At 39.6% G+C, this 20,422-nt stretch overlaps 1 protein-coding gene across 2 annotated transcripts; it reads left to right on the top strand.

Annotated features, from left to right (window-relative positions):
* Window positions 1-110: 110 nt before the first annotated feature.
* ago2 (argonaute RISC catalytic component 2) lies at window positions 111-19,909 on the top strand. 2 transcript variants are annotated; one of them, XM_018666735.2, is made up of 20 exons: window positions 111-350; window positions 1,564-1,611; window positions 2,874-3,054; window positions 3,147-3,267; window positions 3,408-3,589; window positions 3,741-3,877; window positions 3,964-4,098; window positions 4,353-4,440; window positions 4,739-4,886; window positions 4,992-5,111; window positions 5,987-6,109; window positions 6,245-6,378; window positions 7,105-7,289; window positions 7,773-7,932; window positions 8,066-8,156; window positions 8,690-8,884; window positions 9,100-9,234; window positions 9,547-9,648; window positions 9,870-10,069; window positions 10,201-19,909. In XM_018666735.2, the coding sequence occupies exons 1-20, from the start codon at window positions 332-334 to the stop codon at window positions 10,307-10,309; spliced, it is 2,613 nt and encodes an 870-aa protein (XP_018522251.1). In that variant the 5' UTR covers window positions 111-331; the 3' UTR covers window positions 10,310-19,909. The 2 variants fall into 2 exon arrangements, with proteins under 2 accessions (XP_018522251.1, XP_018522241.1); XM_018666725.2 differs by having other exon boundaries at window positions 2,859-3,054.
* Window positions 19,910-20,422: the final 513 nt, after the last annotated feature.

Here is a 20,422-nt window from a genome sequence, read left to right as displayed (position 1 = left end):
ATATAAATATAAACACTTAGGCTGACTAACGGGAAGTGACAAAAGACGGAAGTAGATGGGAGGGAACCCTCTCGGCCTGCTTGGATCTTTTCTGTGCTATCTTTTCTCTCGGCTCCTGTTTTGTGTGTTGGGGGGATGGGGCCGTGCCGAGGATGAGAGACTCCAAATATTTACCACTCGGCTAACTAAATATCTTTATTTCCGAACCGGGCTTCCTCCCTCGCTCTTGTACATATTAATACTTTTCGACCACGTATGAGTTTAGGTGGAATTTGACCAAAATAAAGTGGAGTATCTGTACGTCCACGACACACGCTTAAAAGTCGACAAAATGTATTCCTCTGCTGGAGGTAAGTGCTGCAGCTAACATTAGCATCGGCTAATTGAAGCAGCTAGCAAAAATTAACTCACTAGTTACAGCATTTTGCTGCCACATTGCAACGAGTCGTTGCTGAAACACAGACTCCGCTTCTGTTTCATATAGCTAGTTAATATAAAAGTCAACAAATCCTTTTGATTGGGAACATCTCGTTCCAGTCTTAAGTGGAGGCATTAGTACTAGAGGTAAGCTTAGCTAGCGTGCAACAACAACGAGCTGCTGTTAGCCAAGTTAGCTTCAGCGGTACCTCGTTTCACGAACTTGTTGTTAGTTAGTCTCCCGATGTAGTTTCGTGTGGTGGGATCGATTTGCGTGCATTATCTGAATAAACCACTTTATTGCAAATACAGCTCGTTGTTTTGAGTGTCTTGCAGTTTAATACTAAGTTAAGAGTTCAAGCAATATTTAGCGGCCGACCATGCAATCTAATCTCATTCCAAATCTTAGCTATGGTTAGCTAGCAGTAGTCAATTTAAGTGAAGGTAGATTTTTATGTTACAAAGTTTTTGCCCACGCTATAAATTTCGTCACACCAGCAGATCTCTGTCAGTGTTAACACGGACTTAATGACATTCGACATCTAAAGTATGTATATGAAGTTTGGCTGAGGTTAGGTGCAGTCTTAACAGCTGACTCTCACTGGGCAAATAGACTATGGGAGAATATATATTTATATATTCATTTAAGGTTTTCGTCCCGAGTAACAAACAAGAAAACTACGTTATATTCCTCTCAAATTTAGTAGTTGTGTTAGTTAGGGCTTGTTTTCTATGTTATAGAAGGCATCTTTGTTGTTACTGTTGTAGAACTGAAATATGAATTGACATGTAGTATTAGGAGAAGGGGTGGCTTCGGCAGAGTAAGATTGCCAGCTTGCATTATTGCCTCTGTGTGCATATTGATAAGAGTTCAGGAAAAAGTCGCCCTTGATTGAGCAACGATGGCGTTGTGGAGGCGATAAGAGAGCAAGGCATACTCAAATGTACATCTATAGATGAGTGGCACTCTGTACTATGCCTCTTCTTGCCACCTGCTATGCAAATAAATTGTTAATGTTAACTTGTTAAGTAGTAATTCAAGAATCCTGTCCTTTGTTTAATGACTTAAATTTACATTTTCACCAGTGTGCATTAGGACAAGTGCATCTTTGAACATTCATAACATGTAATTTTTGTCCTCTGTAGCTGCTGAGATGCTCGAGGGACCTCGTTCCTCTGGGTCATTAAGCTCTGGTAAGCGTTTCCCATATTTGGGCTACAAAGCCTTAAACTGGTCCCAGCAATTGGCCAGTGTAAGAAGTGACATTATGCTTTTTTACATCCTTCAAGCATCACAGTATTTACTCATTCAAAGTACATTTTAACCTTCTGACTGAATAATGAAATTGTCCAGGAAATAGGACACAGGTAATTTGGTGCTTATAGAGGAGATTCTAAAGAAGACAATGTCATTGTGGATAGTCAGTTTCCTCTTAATGCACCCCATTTTGCTCCCTGAATAGCAGTGGACTTTAACACACTAAAAGCCATTCAATAATACCCACCATATATTACCCTTCATATGCTATTAAGTTTTATGGGTGTAATTCTGCTTCAATGAACAGAGCTGGAACACAAAGATAAGGCATTGAGGGGACTGGAGAGAGCGCCCTGTCAGACTGACTGTAATGTCTGAAGTTGCAGATATGGAGCTTCTTGATTCAGTCTTGACCAATGATGAAAGCTTATTACATTTTCTCTGGGATGATTAACAAAAGGATGACACCCCAAAAAGTCCCTCAGGGTGTAAGAAGTACAGACCGGATCTGATTTGGGTCAGGGAAAGTTCAAATACTCAAATAGCTTATCAATAGTTGACAGTTTTTGTTTTTCTGGCCAACACACAACCTTACTACTCACTGAAAGATATTAATCTGGAATACATATTCAGTTGGCAGGTTATTCTGTACACCTAGCTAAAACTAATGCAATCTAATACATCAGTCCTGCATTAAATCCTCATTCTCGACAGTTATAATGTTAAGTTTGTGCTAAAATTGTTTGAGAAAGGCAGTAATTCAACTTTATGGTCTTTCTGGAAGCTGCAGTTTGTCGTGCTGTTGAACTGTATTGCGTTAAACAGACAGGTTTTTCCACTATTTTGTTCACCCTATCTATATCAATGAGTGTAGATTTAATAAAAGGAACTCCTCTCTATAATGCAGTACCGTTCAACAAAATAATCCTTTTTTGTTAATACTTTGTAATGTTTCTGATGCTGTAAAATGTATAAATATATTTTCTGTAATGATCAGTTGAGAAACACATCACACAACACAATACTTTTTTATCAGTTGACACTCTGCTGAGTTATTGATATGAACATACCTCTTATTTATGAAGTCAGAAGATGCCCTGCTAGTACTCTAAGATATTTGGGAAATGTGTTGTTCCTGTAAACTGTGATTCTTATTACGCACTTTGTTGTTTTCTGTCAACTGATCCCGACGTTTCAGACCCTCCATCTTCTCCAGTGCCGGAATATGTGTTCAAACCACCATCACGGCCAGACTTTGGCACCATGGGCAGGACAATCAAGCTCCAGGCCAACTTCTTTGAGATGGAAATCCCCAAACTGGAGGTCTACCATTATGACATTGATATCAAGCCTGAGAAATGCCCCAGGAGGGTCAATCGGTATGTACACAGTATATAATTGATCAGTAACCCCTGGCGTGTTGAAATGTCTGGGGCATTGTGTTAATGTGTTTCTTTTATTTTGTTCTCAGTGAAATTGTGGAGCACATGGTCCAGCACTTTAAAACACAGATCTTTGGTGATCGAAAACCAGTGTATGATGGGAGGAAGAATCTCTACACTGCCATGCCCTTGCCTATAGGCAGAGACAAAGTACGTATTTTACAGAACAAAAGCCAAGAATAAATGTTGATTTGCAGAGAAATTGAATAAAGATCTGTTTAAAAAATGTCAAGTCTTGACATATCACAGCATTGTCTCTGTCTTTCTTTCCTTGTCCACTGACCACACAGGTGGAGCTTGAGGTGACCATTCCTGGTGAAGGCAAGGACCGCAGCTTCAAAGTATCCATCAAATGGGTGTCCTGCGTTAGTCTGCAAGCTCTGCATGAGGCACTGTCAGGACGGCTACCCAGCGTCCCTTTCGAGACCATCCAAGCTTTGGATGTGGTCATGAGACATTTGCCCTCTATGAGGTGGGTTTAGCATAGCATCTTTATGTGCCCTCTCTCACAGATCACATGCTTTTTCTTTCTATTTCTTAGATAAGTGTCTTTCTTTTAACTAGTTTGTTGAAAAGTGTGTTTCTCCATACATGTTGATCAGGTTTCGTGTTTTCTGTTAAAGGTATACCCCAGTGGGCCGCTCTTTCTTCACTCCCTCAGAGGGATGTTCAAACCCCCTCGGTGGTGGCAGAGAGGTGTGGTTTGGCTTCCACCAGTCTGTCAGGCCTTCCCTCTGGAAAATGATGCTCAATATTGATGGTAATTTTCATGTTGCTTTTGCAAAAGTTGTTTCAAACAAAGTCGTTTCTGTGAATCTCATCTCTGTGTGCTTGTTTCGTTTGCAGTTTCAGCCACTGCTTTCTACAAAGCCCAGCCTGTAATTGAGTTCATGTGTGAGGTCTTGGATTTCAAAAGCATTGAAGAACAACAGAAGCCCTTAACAGACTCCCAACGAGTGAAATTTACAAAGGAAATCAAAGGTAAGTAAAGCTCGGGAGCTCACTCGGTAATGAATCTTTGCTTGACAGACAGAAAGCTTGTTTTTAGTTTTAAGTATTTATAATAAAAACTGTTTGAATTCTGGTTTATTTAAATTCAACTCTTGACTCAACTGATTGACTTGTCAATTTAATAATAATAATTAATTTGCCAATTTAATATCAGGAGTTATAAGCAAAGTATTTCAAGTATAGTTTTTGGATATTTTTGAAATCATTATGATTCCTCCGTCCAGGTCTGAAGGTGGAGATCACTCACTGTGGGCAGATGAAGAGGAAGTACAGAGTGTGCAATGTGACCAGAAGACCAGCCAGCCACCAAACGTAAGCACGCTCCTATGTCTCTTCTGTGGCCACATTAGTTGAATGTGGGGTGTACTGATGTTGTAATGCATTCAATGAACAAAAAACATATGCACTCCAACATCAAGAGTAGGAAGGGGTATATACATTCTTATACATTATTTCATATTTTATGATCATGATTTTTTGGTCCAGAAGACTTGATGATGTTTGGTGATAATAAGAACTTGGGACAAACAGGTGTGAAATTTCTCTAACTGTGAAAAGTCTGCTGAGTGAAAACAGGTGTATTGAGTGTGTTATTTATTTATTCCCTTAGGTTCCCCCTGCAGCAGGAGAACGGCCAAACTATTGAATGCACAGTAGCACAGTACTTCAAAGACAAGTACAAGCTCATCCTGCGATACCCCCACCTTCCATGTCTACAGGTGGGACAGGAGCAGAAGCACACTTACCTACCTCTAGAGGTAAGTATCACCAACGTTTGTTCTTTACAGTATTTGCTTTTAGGAGTGATTCAATTCACCGTTGATTTTCTTCAAAACATGATTTGTTTTGTGTGTCTGCTCCAGGTGTGCAACATAGTGGCAGGACAGCGCTGCATCAAAAAACTGACAGACAATCAGACCTCCACTATGATCCGTGCCACAGCCCGATCAGCACCAGACCGTCAGGATGAGATTAGTAAATTGGTGAGTAACTGTGAAATAAATGCTCACTGAATGCAGCACAGGAGTCAGCTGTGTGCATGAAAACTGTCAAAATCTCAAACCTTGCATGCACCAGTTTGACGCTTGTTGTTTCTACAACAAGAGATATTAATCTCCGTAAGTGTTTACACTGCGCTGCTACATGCCAGGATTCATCAATAATATTTGCCCGTTGGCCTGGGGCCAACAGCAGAACATGTGGAGATGGTAAACTCAGAGCTGACTGCCCCTATCAGGTCAATGCTGGAAACATGACCAGAAAAAAAAACAACAAAAACTTGTAATATCGATCATTGTAGCTGGCCACTGACACGACTGCCCACACCAGAGAACTTTGGAACATACACACAAGGGAGCTGCTCCTGCCAACATATATTTTTGCCACATACACAGTGGTCCAGTGTTTCAGGATTTAAGTAAAATTATATTGGTAGCAGCAAGTGGGCTGTCAAGGTGAGATAAGAGTATTTCTGCCCATGCTGCCAAGTTCTTCAGTTTGACACTAAGCACAGGCTCGGTGGTGTTTGCTGATTGGCTGATGGAATAGAGGGCTCATGATGTTGGTCATAATTGGCCAGTACCTTCCTGACCTACTGTAGTTCTCAGTCATACTGTACTGTGTATGACTGTGTATACAGCAACATGTTAAGGCAAATTTGAAATAAGGCTTTGAGGTATCCATTGATTTCTAAATTAATCTTTGTTATATACTATAAACATCTAGTGTACAAATATGTACAGTTGTTACATTTGCCTGATATGTCTACATCTGAAGAGAATGTAAACTTCTGTGTGTGTGTGTGTGTGTGTGTGTGTGTGTGTGTGTGTGTGTGTGTATATGTGTTTTTTTTCTCCAGATGAGAAGTGCCAACTTCAACACTGACCCTTACGTTCGTGAATTTGGAGTCATGGTGAGAGATGAGATGACAGAAGTGAACGGCCGTGTCCTACAGGCACCTTCCATTCTGTATGGAGGCAGGGTATGTTGATCATCAGTGTGGATGTTGTTGATGGTGTCTTTAAGTTAATGTACTTTTCATGCATGCGACACAGTTCATTCATTGATATTACACAGTTGTAAGCACTCATAAGGCTACTGTCATTACAATATGCAGAACAAAGCAATAGCCACACCAATCCAGGGGGTATGGGACATGAGGAACAAGCAGTTCCACACTGGCATTGAGATCAAAGTGTGGGCCATCGCCTGCTTTGCACCACAGAGACAGTGCACCGAACTCCTGCTTAAGTAAGTGACATACATAGAGTGAATCTGTTCCAGCATGTTGGAAGATGTATTTCATGTTGTCCTGTACATGCGCTGTTGTTGGGTTTGATGGCAGTTAGCCTGTAATTAAGGGCTGGCCATGAAGAGTTGTGAGCATAGCGTCGGGCCTGAAACATACCTTATAGAAGTACACAGACACAAGGAAGGCATTGGACTTATTCAGTTTTGTAGGTGTCAACTGAAATTACTAACCCAGTGCATGTATTAGCTTTGGTTACAGTTGCAGCCAGGGGCACAAAAACATCATGAAGCTGTCTTATTTGATTTATGCTTCTGTTTGTTATTTTTTCAAATATTTTTACAGCCCAGTTTACTGAGTCTTTCACTGCACAGGGATGTGAGAGTGCATGTTGAATATGTACAGCTGTGCCAGGCGTTTGTGGTGCATAAGCTATATGTAGAGTATGTACAGGCTTTGTTGTGTTGCATGCCAAAGTGTATCTTATACTTAGGCTGGCAGGCTCAAGTTTGTCTTGGTCTTAGGTTTTCTGTTGAGATTTACTGCAGCTGCTGTCTGCTTTAAGTGTTTGAGGTCTTCACCTGCTCTTGCTTTTGCTTTGATGTGCGTCTATTACTTAATTATCTTTTCATTCAGAGCCTAATTATCAGTTGTAACACAAGTCTCATGTAAACTGAACTTCCAAACCCCTCTGAACTGTGAATAATGAAGCTCCTCGTCTGTCTTAGAGCATTCACGGATCAGCTGAGGAAGATCTCTAGGGATGCAGGAATGCCCATCCAAGGTCAGCCTTGCTTCTGTAAGTACGCCCAGGGAGCGGACAGTGTGGAGCCCATGTTCAGGCACCTCAAGTACACCTACCAGGGCCTCCAGCTGGTGGTGGTCATCTTGCCGGGGAAGACACCTGTCTACGGTGAGGGATCCACTCATACAGTTTGTGGTTCTTGAACAGGACGTGTTTCCGTCCTGCAGAGATAGTAATCAATTTTTGTGAAGTGAAATGCACACTGACACCCTGTTACTCATATTCAAAATACTATCTCATATCCAACCTCTTTCAAGCTGCTGATTCTACAGATAAAAGTTTTCCATTAGTTAGAGGTGCCAACAGTGACACTTTGGAGATAACTCTTTACCACATGTATTCATCTATTTTTTGAGACAAGATTGACTTTCTGAGCATGAAATCAAAATTTCTACATTCTCTCTGTGGTTCTCCCCATGTGCTCTCCCATTCCCTTCCTAACTCACTGTGTCAGTTAAACATCAGTAATCCTTTGCTATGTGTACAAGCAATGCTCCAGTCCTAATGGACTGGGATTGGTCAGTGCACCTCTGTGCATGTGATCATGTTTAATTAATCAGTATCCTCTTGTCGTCCTGACATGTGTTGTAGCCGAGGTGAAGCGTGTCGGGGACACGGTGCTCGGCATGGCCACTCAGTGTGTGCAGGTGAAGAACGTTCAAAAGACGACACCTCAGACTCTCTCCAACCTTTGTCTGAAGATCAATGTGAAGCTGGGTGGTGTCAATAACATCCTCCTCCCACAGGGCAGGTTAGTTGAAGTACTACTACACGCTGACTAAAAGGCTGAAGCAGAACATTTATTGAGTTTTCAGAGGAGGTAAGAATATATATATTAGTATATATTTCATTTCACCCGTGTCTGCACTGCGTATTTGTTCCAGGCCGATGGTGTTCCAGCAGCCAGTCATCTTCCTCGGTGCAGATGTGACTCATCCGCCTGCAGGAGATGGAAAAAAGCCTTCCATTGCTGCTGTAAGTGATATCACAGCACATCACACCAACACAACACAACATTGCGGTTTCAAAAAGTAATTTAAAAATAAATAATTTAATGCAGTGTAACTCATAGTCCTGACTCAGAGTCACAACCCATCTCTCTGCAGCTTCTTTCAGCTCAGTGTTTTGGTTTTATCACCTGCACATTTACTGTATGATTGAGTTTCAGCTGCTCCCATCAGTCCCTGTGGGCAGCAGTTGCCAGCAAAAATCCACTCAATGCCACCTACCCAGCACAAAGACTCACACTGGTAAAGTTACTGAGGGTTGATGGAGGCCAAAGTAGAGCTATAAGGAGACTGAAAGTTAAAGTTCTAAATGTTGGACAGGTGCCCAAAAATACTGTTGTCACATTAAAGTTAATGTTGCTTTCTATGGAACTGCTGGATTTGAAAGACAGCAAATTCTGCTTACATATTAGCCATAACAACTTAATTAGCATTTATAAACATCGGATCTGAGTGGATGCCTGTAAGTGAGACTAAATGATATTTGCTTTTCCTCTTCAGGTTGTTGGCAGTATGGATGCCCATCCCAGCAGGTACTGTGCCACAGTCCGAGTGCAGCAGCACCGTCAGGACATCATCCAGGACTTGGCCACCATGGTGAGGGAACTTCTCATCCAGTTCTACAAGTCCACCCGCTTCAAGCCCACAAGGATCATCTACTACCGCGATGGCATCTCCGAGGGCCAATTCAACCAGGTGATGTGCATGTCAGGGATGATGCAGAATATAAAATGTCAGAAAGCACTAGTCTTGATTTGAGAAAATACTGAGACTACCAGAGGTTAGTGTTACTGAAACCATTTTTGTTTGTGTGGATTTTGTACATCTTTAATTTGGTTGACTTTTTTCTCATGATCTCTGCATCCTTTCACCTTTTAACCTGAAATACTTTTTGACTTGAATACATGCAGGTTCTTCAGCATGAACTGCTGGCAATCCGTGAGGCCTGTATCAAACTAGAGAAGGACTATCAGCCTGGTATCACCTTTGTTGTCGTGCAGAAGAGACACCACACAAGACTTTTCTGTATGGACAGAAATGAGAGGGTCAGTATTGCCTCAATAATATGAATTTGAATCCTGGTAGTTGTATAACCAACTTAACTCTAAAATGAGAGAGATAGCATGCCAAAGCTTTCCTTGGTACTTCGATGTGGTTACTCTGAAACTAAGAATTGTTTGGCATGCCCCAAAGCTATAGTCATGCACAGATGGCACCAAGCCAGCTGTTACAGGTGTTGGTGTGCTCCCTCACGCAGTGTACCCAGATTGGGGACATTATGAAATCCTGAGTAATTTGTTGACACTAGTATGACGCTTGGTAATGGCATTAACACATTTTTGTGGGCATTTTTACAGGTTGGGAAGAGCGGCAACATCCCTGCAGGCACCACAGTGGACACCAAAATCACTCACCCATCAGAGTTTGACTTCTACCTTTGCAGTCACGCTGGCATTCAGGTAAAAATTGGATTAGGAACAATTGTAAATGAACCAAGTTAAATGGGCCATGTACCTGTTAAGTGTTTTTGAAAAAGGAATAAAAATTTAGAGTCTGATTTAATGGATTTGGCTCCAAAAGAATGGATCACCAGCCAAATTGGCCAGTAACAGAAGACCGTTAATAGTGTCAGCAGTGGACACAAAAGCAACACTTGTCATTCATTCTCTGCTCTCTGCAGGGCACCAGCAGGCCATCTCACTACCATGTGCTCTGGGATGACAACCACTTCTCTTCAGATGAGCTGCAGGTTCTCACCTACCAGCTTTGCCACACCTATGTGCGCTGCACCCGGTCAGTTTCCATCCCAGCACCAGCCTACTATGCCCATTTGGTGGCTTTCCGGGCTCGCTATCATTTGGTGGACAAAGAGCATGACAGGTAAAGACTCAAAGCCATTTGCTATGTTTGCCACCATTTTGAACCGCGGCATTCTAGTGAATCAAACCTCATGAAATATGAAAACACCAGACAGTGTTAATGTTTCTGTAAAAAAATTTTTTCAATTTCAGTGCCGAAGGAAGTCATACATCAGGCCAGAGCAACGGGCGTGACCACCAGGCCTTGGCCAAGGCTGTTCAGATCCACCAGGACACGCTGCGTACCATGTACTTTGCCTGAGAGCACACAACCCCAGGTTAGCGTGGGTGAGACCCCACTGATGGAACACACTACCCCCCGCTGTCTCGCTGTCAGCTGTAGATAGCATCACAGTGGTTTCACATCGTGATCTCCCTACTTAACAAACCTGTCAGTTACCCATGCGTCTATAATTGTACTTCAGCCCCTAACCCACCCAAACCAAGCCAGCTATTAGACTAAGATGCAAATAATCCCTCTTTCATGGGGATTTAGAAGAGGTTTTATTTACATGTTGTGCATTTGTGTGTATTTGTATTTGTTGTAGGGAAATATGTTGCAAAGTCTGAGAGGAAAAGGAAAAGTTTGTACACTGATAGAAGAAATCTACCATTTCTAAACTAGTGGGCAGTAACATTTTACATTGGGGTGGTTTATAATTTAGAAGAAGCTGTTCACCCTCCTTCTCCTGTTTTTATTGTTTGTTATGGTCTTGGTGCTTGAAGGGAGAAGGAGACATCAAAAGATGAGGGGGCCTGTTCACTGTTTATATGCCTGAAGATTTGCTCCTCTGACAAACATTATTTATCAGCCAATCAAAGCAAAGTGCACTGACGAGAATGGGTACTTTAACCAGGACAAAAGTACTTAATATATTGAGGGTTGTGTGTGATTTTTTCACATAGGGCACTATGTGATGAGAAGTGCCATTCGAGACCACCTTTCTGTCGTCATTTCTATGTAAAACTATGAATTATTTGGCCCACATCTGCTGGGTTTTCAGTATTTGTCCTTGATTGACATTGGTAACCATTTTATGCCAAATCTGGTGACAACTTACGTTAGGAATTCTTGGCATCAGATTTGTTATCAACCCTTGAACCAACAGTTTATTCTAGATGGAAGCTTTTAGTGTTCAGATTCAAAGAACAGCAATTTTATCCTCCTCTGCCTCACTTGTAATTCCCATGCCGAGAAATAGTGTTTTGGGACTGGTTCCCAACAAGGACTCCTTTTTAATGTACTCTGAGCCGTGTTGATAAAAGACACATGATGTAGAAATCAACATAGAGGGGAACTTGATGAAATCAGTTCTGTTCCCTTCTGTTTTTATAGTCTATTTTAATTTCAATCATTTTTTGGTAATGAATATGCATGTAGTTGACTCATGTTTTAGGCATTTAGGCATTTGTGATAATTTTTCATTTCTCCCTCTATACACATTAACCCTACTTCTATTTTTTAATGTATATAGCAGCAGAATAGTGTTTTCTGCAGTGTCTTGTCAGAGCGATATTTGTGTGGCATCTCGATATCCAGGCATTCGGTACAGTGGAGTGAAAGCTACAACATTTTAGAGTTTAATTGATTGAAATTCCCTAAAAAAAAAAAAACCTTGAATTATAATGTTTGCTCCAGGAATTGGGAGCAGTCGTCGCACAAAAGCTTGGGTTTTATGCAAATGACTTTTTGTGAGTCTTTATACTATATATAGTAATGTTGGTAATAAGGTATATTTTAAATAAGCTTTCAGTGGAGGCTGCTGAAAATATTATAAAGATTTTTTTAATGACTGGCCCACATGTAGTCTAAATTAACACTGTCTATTTGTATACAGATTTTAAATGCAAATATTCTTTTGCCTTCTAAGACTATTTCAGTCTTACTAATAATTCTAGACATTTTCTAACATCCCACCTAAGTTTTACTACTAAGTTAAGCAGGCGAATGTTCACATAGTCTTGATTGGAGGCGAGTAGTCTATATTTTCTAACTATGCATTATTTTTAACCAAGATATTTAACAGTGGGGTATCTCACATGAATTTGGGTCATTTATAGAGGTAGATAATCAGGGCTTTTTGTTGTTGTTTTTTATTTAGCATGTTGCATTTAGTAGCGTTTCTTAGTGCTTATCAGCATCTTCATGCCTTTCTAATGGGATGAAGTATTTATGTGGTCATTTGTAACATTGTAGATTTTATAGCCTGAAAATTGGGTGTATCCTTTGTAACACACAATCTTTCTTAGCCAAACAAGATTACAAACTTTTACATGATTATTAATCAAAAGACATGGAAGCACAAAAAGGACATCTTGATTCTAGGTGCTAGATGTTTTCACTGTAAACCACCTTAAATCCTCACTGGACTGGTCCACAAAGCTTTTTACTTGTATGCTAAAAAAAAAGATGCTTCATTATTTTGAGGATCTTTTCTCTCCCTTTGACAACCTCTCTGTGTTACCCTTTTAACTCATTACCTGTAAAGCAACTAGAAATCCGACTGACTGTGTTTGTGGGGCATTCTGAAAATCATGTACTTGATATTTACTGTTATGATGTCAATATTGTTCTTATCGGTGCTGGTCTCACAACATGTAAATTTGGATGCACTTTTGATAGCAGAACTTCTACAGATGTGTGTTCCTCAATCGAAGCAGGAGGCTCGGCCATATTGTGTGACACTGGTGTAATTGTATGGAAATGGCCGTGTGTCCTACCTCTTGTTACCTGTTCTAAGTGTTATGGTAACATCACACTGCTCGCCATTTCTTTATAATTACCCCTGCTATCTATCTAATTGGCATTGTTTGAGTCTTGCATTGACAGTAGAGGTTTTAAAATGCTTGGTGTGCATGATGGTGAGCGTGCTTTTCTCAGTTTATGTAGTTGTGTGAATTTGTTTTTCGTAGTTTTAAGATAAGAGAGAATGTGTTTTTCCTTTTAGGGGTTTTGAGCGTTGAGCTGCACGACCAAATTCTTGAAGTGTGTTTGTATTCACACACAGCTTTCCCTGCTTTCTTTCCTTTTAATTCTATGCACCAATGAAATGACAGACTTTTGCTCGACACCTTGATTTTTCCACCTGAGCAGTGTAACAGCAAATGCAAAGCCCATATCAGGTGTGATCATTGCATATCATTGATCTGGACAAATTGTAAATGTATCTTAGTGGTGCTGTTCATCAGACTGTTAATTCAAGTTGCTTGTAAGCTAAATAGAAACTAGAAAACAGCCCCTGACCAAGAATCAGCCTGAAAAATACGTGTTGAAATCCATGTGAACAGATGTTTGTAAGGCGTATAGCACAGCAAGGTCAACCTGATCAGGTAAATTTCACCACAGAACATTTCTCATTTCTGTATATAATCTTTGAGTACAGGTGTGACTGGATCAGAACAAATTAATCTTGCGTGTCAGGTGAAGCCTGTCGTCGGCTTTGTACTTGGAAAAGTGAATGTCGTCGTCTCTTTGCAAATGCAGGCCTTTGTGATGCTGCCACAAGCATCCACATTATTCACTTATTCGAATGTTCAGTCTTCAAAGGGATGCCTGGTTATTTAGTATTTTAGTCGGCAGTCGTTCTCTCGAACATGCCTGCCATATTCTTTGGAAAGTGGTGAAGATTAATTGAGTGATAAAAATAGAATAATTTTGACTACAATATGACGGGTGTCCTAAAAAGTAACTTGCTAAAATTCCAAACATCAAGGTGTCGTTTTAGGAGATGAGTTTTGTACTTGTTGTCACTGCTTCTTTGTGTTTTACATTATCTATACCAGCACCTTAAAATACCAGATCAGAATGGCATTGCTTTTTTTTTTCCTGGAGATAAAACTCAGACATTTGACAATGTTATTTTTGCACTAAACAAGAATGGACTTTGTAGCTGTTGCAGCATTAAGAGTATTTATCAGGTGGCAGAATGGCAGCCTCTTTTTTTCTCCTTTTGTTTAGAAAGGAGCAGTTGGCATTGGTGGCTTTTCAAAAAATAAAAGATGCACAGCCAACAGGCCTGAGAGCCTCAATATGTGCATTCGCTTAGCCAACCAGCATTCAGCATGCCGTCTTTCAAAAATATCCCCGATGCCTTTTAAATGTTAATGACAGAGTGAAACTTGTAGTCGCGTGGGTGGGTTGCCTCTGCATAGTGATGTGGGAGAAAGGTGCTTTATACAAAACAAACTGAACAAACTGACAGGAGTTGAAAAGAGCCGATTAGCTGTGGACAATAAGGTTTCTGTTATCGCACTGCTTGTTGGAGATGTGATGCCAAAGTGCTGGAAGGTTTTACATGGTCTCAGACCCTGTTCAAGACTGTAGAGTGCTTAGAAAATCATACTGCAAAATGAAAATAAGGCCTCATGACACCACCACAGACTATACATATCAAAATTCAGGAGAGGCTTTTCCTTTTTACATAAATCAGCTTGATCGTAATGAGCTTAAACAGGAATGGGCATGAAACAAAATAAAACACCAGCCTTGATGAACGTGGCACTACTTTGTAATAAAATAGTGCCCAGGGTGCTTAGTAAGGCTTTCAAAATACCTGCAGTTGAAACCCGAATATTATTACAGGATACTTATTATTAGACGCATTAATTAAAATGCACACACTCACCTCTGTTTGGCTGTTTTTCCATTATCTTTTAGAGTGGACAAAACCTGGTCAAAGGAGATTTTAGAAATGGCTGATGTGTAAATTAAATGGCATATCATAAGCTAATTTAATCAGCTAACTTTATTTCTGTGATAGCAGATTTTCTTCTATTGTAGTTATGTTTAAATTTAGGGTTGAAAGAGGCTGGGATAAAATTCCTTTACGTTTAACAATCAGTCTGTTTACTTACTGGCTTTTGAATGGTGTTGGAATAAAAGAAAAAAAAAGACAAGCCCGATTTAAAATGAAGCAATGACCGATTCCTGAGTTTATTCCAAACCATTACCTTCTGTATAATAACGTCTCTCCTCTCTGCCTCTCATCCGTCTCTTGTAGAGAAACTATTGCTGACATAAAGAAACCTCTTGTAGAGTCAAACCTATTTTCCTAGCTCCAAATAATAACAATGAATGTACTTAGAGCCTGTGTGGTTTGTAATATTTTATAGGCTATCTATCCAGTACATTTATACTCATGTTTGCTTCTCGTGTACAGCCTGTTCTTTTTATTTTTGGTGTTTTCTCTCTTATTTATAGGCTTTAACAATTGCAGAAAGTATTAAGTTTTCTTCTTTGATATTTCATTAATTTAGGTATCACCCACATCGCAGCTGATATCATTAATCTTTTCACTGATTAACATGAGATAAATAAGTCTACAGTTGTCTAGTTCTGGGTGTTGGCTACTGTAGTTTTACAAGACAAACGTTTCACACTGGTGCAAAGAGTAGTCTTTTCTGTTCTGGTGTCTTGCTTGTGAGAGGTGCTGTAACATAAAAGCTGTGTGTGTGTGTGTGTGTATGTGTGCGCATATATATCTATATATATATATATATATATATATATATATATATATATGATGGTTGCTTTGGTGTGTGATATTGTTCGCTGTTAGATTCTTGTCCTCTGCTTAAGCCCTCAGTCTGATATTTCTGTTCTTGCAGAATTGTCCTGTAAAAATCCTAAAATCCTCCCCGAGTTTGACTCACTAAATCATTAGTGCAGTGCCACTTGAAAGCAAAGAGGCTGAAGTTTTTGTTTGAGTGTTGCTTGTGTTCCTTACTTTTGGTGATTGTATGACTACACAGCTGTTTTTTCCCCCAGATTTTATCAGTGACAGCTTATGACTTACATGGCACTCTGCTGGCTTCAGCAGGCATACTTTTCCTGTTCCTATTCCTAGATAAACCTTCTGAAGCATCTCTTTATCCTTGAAAGTGAGTCTTTATCATGCCAATGTCCATCAATTTACCTGTAGCCATGTGACACCAGTGTGGTATCCACAAGGTTTTTACACATAAAATTTGTCTATGTTGTTTTTAGCTAAAAGTCTGAATTATTGAGTACAGATTCAAATGGGGTACTGGCAGACGTGAAGAAAAAATCATTACCACTCATGTCCACCACATGCAGCGACTTCCTGTTTTGGCTCTTTCGAGTGTTGTTGCAGTTTCACTTGTACTCTAGCAGTATTTAACAAGTGCAGTGTTCAAGCAGTCCTTCTGCAGCTACATTGTTGCTTTGAGTTGTCTTGCTGACATTTTAGCTGCGCTAGCAGCATGGCTTTACAGATGGTAATGTCAGTTGGGTGGTGCTCCACTCTTAAGTTTTCACTTATTCAGTAAAATATCTATATATCTACCAGATGGACTGGCACAAGATTTTGTACAATCAGGTTTCCCTGACAGCAGATCCTTATGATTTGGGTGGTCCCTTTTCATCTTGTGCGACCATCTGGTCAAAATTTTAATTTGTCCAATAGTTTGGTTAATGACCAAATACCTGCAAAACTAATGACATTCCCATCAGCCTCAGCTGTGCTTTGTGTTCAGTGCTTATCAGCCAATGTTAGCATGCTAATGCGCTTAAGTATGAAGGTGAACATAGTGAAATTACACCTTCCAAACATGAGCATGTTCAGTTTGTCATTGTGAGCATGAGTATATTAGCATGCTGATAACAGCATTAAACTCAAAATGCCACTGTACCTAAGCACAGTCTCTCCGAGCTGCTGGCTTGTGTTTCACAAGCATATCGAAACTCAGTTGCAGCTTAATTGTGATCAGTGTGGTAACAAAGACTTTGTGGCTGAATCTGGCTCATGTTAATCACTATATGCAGCAATTTTAAGCTTCAGAGAAGTGTGCTGCTCTGTCAAAAATAGATCCAAAGCTTGGGACCCAACAAGGTGGTGGAGCCGGGAAATGCAGCAACATCAGCTAGAATGTCATCTGATAGTCTCCAGCAGCTGTGACTGAGCCAGAATGTGACACAGCTGCATCCGGTGGACATTTGGGATTAGTAGTAAATTTGACCTTGACTGAGGAGAACTGTTACCAAGCTTCATCCAAACTAAACCAATGCCATCCAGTTGATCTACATGTATGCAATCATGCAAAACTCGCGTGGGTATTTTTGTATTTTTTCAACGCATTTCTAGTCTTCAGAATGACTTGGCTTTTTATTTACCAACTTGGAAAAAACTACCTCAGAGCAGTGTCAGGTGCTAGCTAATATTAGCCCTAATTTATAATAATGGTAACAAAATCAAAAATTGTAGTGACCAAACAAATACAAGCCAATATCATGTGAGAGCACTGTTCTTTTCTTGAACCTTAATAAATGGAAAACCAAGTAATCATGTATGACTGGTTGGTTGCTTTAGTTGGTTACATTTTAGGGGACCAAATTTTTGTAATTGGGAGTCTCATTGTTTCATGTAAGTCCTTCATTTTCAAAAGACCGTGACAAAAAATAACCCAGCACAACCTAGGACTCATTCATGTGGTGAAATCAACTGTAATCACGACTGGATCAGACATTTACAAATGTGCCGTCGTAATTACTATTCACTCTGACCGTATGGTAATATTCCAGCTACATTTTGGTAATATTGAGAAATGTTTGTAGTGGCCGTGAAGGTTATTTTGGAAAGATGTATGTACAGCAATAATGTGGGAGTGTGAGCTGTGGATTGTCAGTAATTACTTTACATTTTTACACCAGTCTGTCCTCTTCATGTAGGTCAAGGCAACTCTGAATAAAGATTTTAGACTTTTAGTTTGCAGGACAATAATTAGCAAATGGATAGATAAATGGATGGAACCAGCTCTTCTGTTTTTGTTTTACCAGAATGTTGAAATATTAAGGTTTCATACTGGATAGAGCCACTCCATGTGATCAAATGCCTACATTTCTCTGCCGTGTTAACCCAGTACTGCAATAAAATCAGGGTTGATGTCCCTGTCTCTTACTCAGTTCATTTCCGCTTTTCCTATGATTAGTCAGACTCAATGCCATTTCTATTAAGGGTTTAAGATATAGTTTTGCATGCAACAATTTACAAAAGGGAATATACACATTTGAACAGACTTTATGGTGTATCAAATCATTGTAAACTTAAACGAAAGGTACATATGAGGTTGTATGGCAATTAACTTAAGATTGTTGTCATTTAGTCAAAACTGAAAACATCCAGCGCGTTTGTAGTCGATTTTATGTGTGCCTTTTGTGGGATCTCTCTTTCCATCAGCCCCAGCATTTGGGTCTCTGAGTCCTTTCAACATAAAGGTTTGACAGAAATCTGCTGCGCCACATTTAAAAAAAAAAAAAAGTTTAAAAAACCCAGTTTTAATTATCATGCAACCTTGCGTGTAGATGCTGCATAGAACGATCAGTATTTGTGTTTTGCACTTTCAAAGCAGTCTCAAAAAAAATGCCCACGTGAGGTTGGGCAGAAAGTAAAAAATAACTGACGAGGTATTTTATGCTATCAATAGGAATTATAAGGAATAATATGACTTTGAAGAGCTTTTCTAAAAAGGTTGATATATCTATATATATTCATGAAGTACCTCATAAGCCTGATATATGCTGCATTGACTTTTTTTTTTCTTTAGTGTACTTCATATTGTCCAATAAAAGTTTAATTTTCCCCTTTTGGGAGGTTTGAATGTCACTGTAGGCTGTGCAAATGTCTCAACCAGTTAAAATCTGATATTGTCTGTTGTAACAGGAGTATATTATTCCTTGTGGCCAAATTATAATGTGTCATTTATGCAATTTCTGCTAAAATCTCATCAGAATATTTCTCAGCTGTAGCCACATATTTGTGTTCTTTTTTGTTTTTACATATTCTCTGTGTCTGTGTAGCCAAAAATATTGGGTACAGTTGACAAAGTGTCGACGTGCACCCGGCATCCTGCGAGGCTCTGTGGTATAAAAATGACTGTTGACTCAGGTATTGCTGTAAAAGGGCTGTATCTGTTTACTCTGTCCTTGTCCCAAACTCCCCTTCCGCACCTTTGTCTTAAAATAGCCTTAGATCTAGTGAGGTTCCTATTTGGCCTTAAAAGTTGAACAAATTATGCACTACAATTTCACAGACCTGACAAGAGAGCTCGACTCCCGTTTAGACACATTCTTTTGTAGAGTTCATGTTGCGTTATTGCCATGTTATCTACCTCCTGTGAATGTAGGGGCTGTCCTGGAGTTGTAATTGACTGCAAAACTTCTGATTTTCATGCACATTTAAGGAAAACAGACAATCATCTGTAGTTTTTTGATAAATATAAAATATATCCCCTTATTCATTCTTGCTTAGAACTGATTCCAGGACACTCCATTTTTCTTGATGTTTATTTTTTTCCCTCATTGGCCATTTTTCATTTTATACCTTGTGCGATATATATATATATATATATATATTTTTTTTTTTTTTTTTTTTTTTTTTTTTCATTGTTAAGCCATGACGGAGAAGCAAAGTGACCAAAGTCTCTTGGCAAAGGCAGCCCTGCACAGCCTTGTGAATTCAAACCTCCCTACATTTGTGTCATTTTGAGCTCAGTTTCTGAGCTGTTGTTTATTTTCTCTCTCTCTCTCTCTCTCTCCTCCCTTATTTAAACCACGACATGCCAAAACTGAATTTGCTGTCATTCCTGTTCTGGTGAGGGTCTTTATGTTGCTGATTTTAATTTGTTCACATCCACTGCTAAGCTCCTTGTTCTTGTTGTTGTAAAGTTGTAAGCTTTTGATTTCTATTTTACATTTCCTTATTTTTGTTAACAATTATGCTTACAGAACACAAGATATGCTGTAAACCCTGTTAGAGGACATAATGTGAATACGTATCACTTAATATAGTTCACTCTTTGGCTTGACTGTAAGTTGCATTAATTAATAAAAATGTTTTAAAAAGTTTTCTTGTCTGACTTTGTTAAATGTTCAGATTAGGCTAAATCATTGTATGATTCTTAAAAACAGGCCTTTGTCACAGCAGAGAAGAACAGGTGTTGTTAATAACATTAAAGACGGCTTTGTTCTATTCAGAACAGTGAACTATAGCATGTACAACACCAGGACCCTGAAACTGAAGCAGCTAAATGGAATTCAGCCATTATTTACTGCAGGTTTCTGCCTCTGGAGCTGGAGAGTTTCCTGCTGCTCCCATGATCCAGTTCAACCCATGATGCAACAATAATTAAACATTTACTAGTGTTAGTGATAGTGTTAGTGCTATTAATGTTTCACTGTTTGTCATTATTATTCCTATAGCTGTAATAATAATTATTACTATTATTATTATTATTATTACTACTACTACTATTTACATTTTGACTTAGTCTGTGTATCTGCATTGTTGTCTTTCTCTTACCCCATCCCCCCACCCCCCTCTCTCTGTCTAAACCCAACCGGTCGAGGCAGATGGACGCC

The sequence above is a fragment of the Lates calcarifer genome, linkage group LG3 (assembly GCF_001640805.2).
Source record: "Lates calcarifer isolate ASB-BC8 linkage group LG3, TLL_Latcal_v3, whole genome shotgun sequence".
Classification (NCBI taxonomy): Eukaryota; Metazoa; Chordata; class Actinopteri; family Centropomidae; genus Lates; species Lates calcarifer.
This window is presented reverse-complemented; position numbering and strand designations above follow the sequence as displayed.

Excerpts from the sequence above, each read along its gene's own strand:
- ago2 (XM_018666725.2), top strand. Across the intron at positions 7,933-8,065 it reads ATCCTCCTCCCACAGGGCAG|GCCGATGGTGTTCCAGCAGC; the intron begins GTTAGTTGAAGT and ends TATTTGTTCCAG. Across the intron at positions 8,157-8,689 it reads AAAAGCCTTCCATTGCTGCT|GTTGTTGGCAGTATGGATGC; the intron begins GTAAGTGATATC and ends TTTCCTCTTCAG.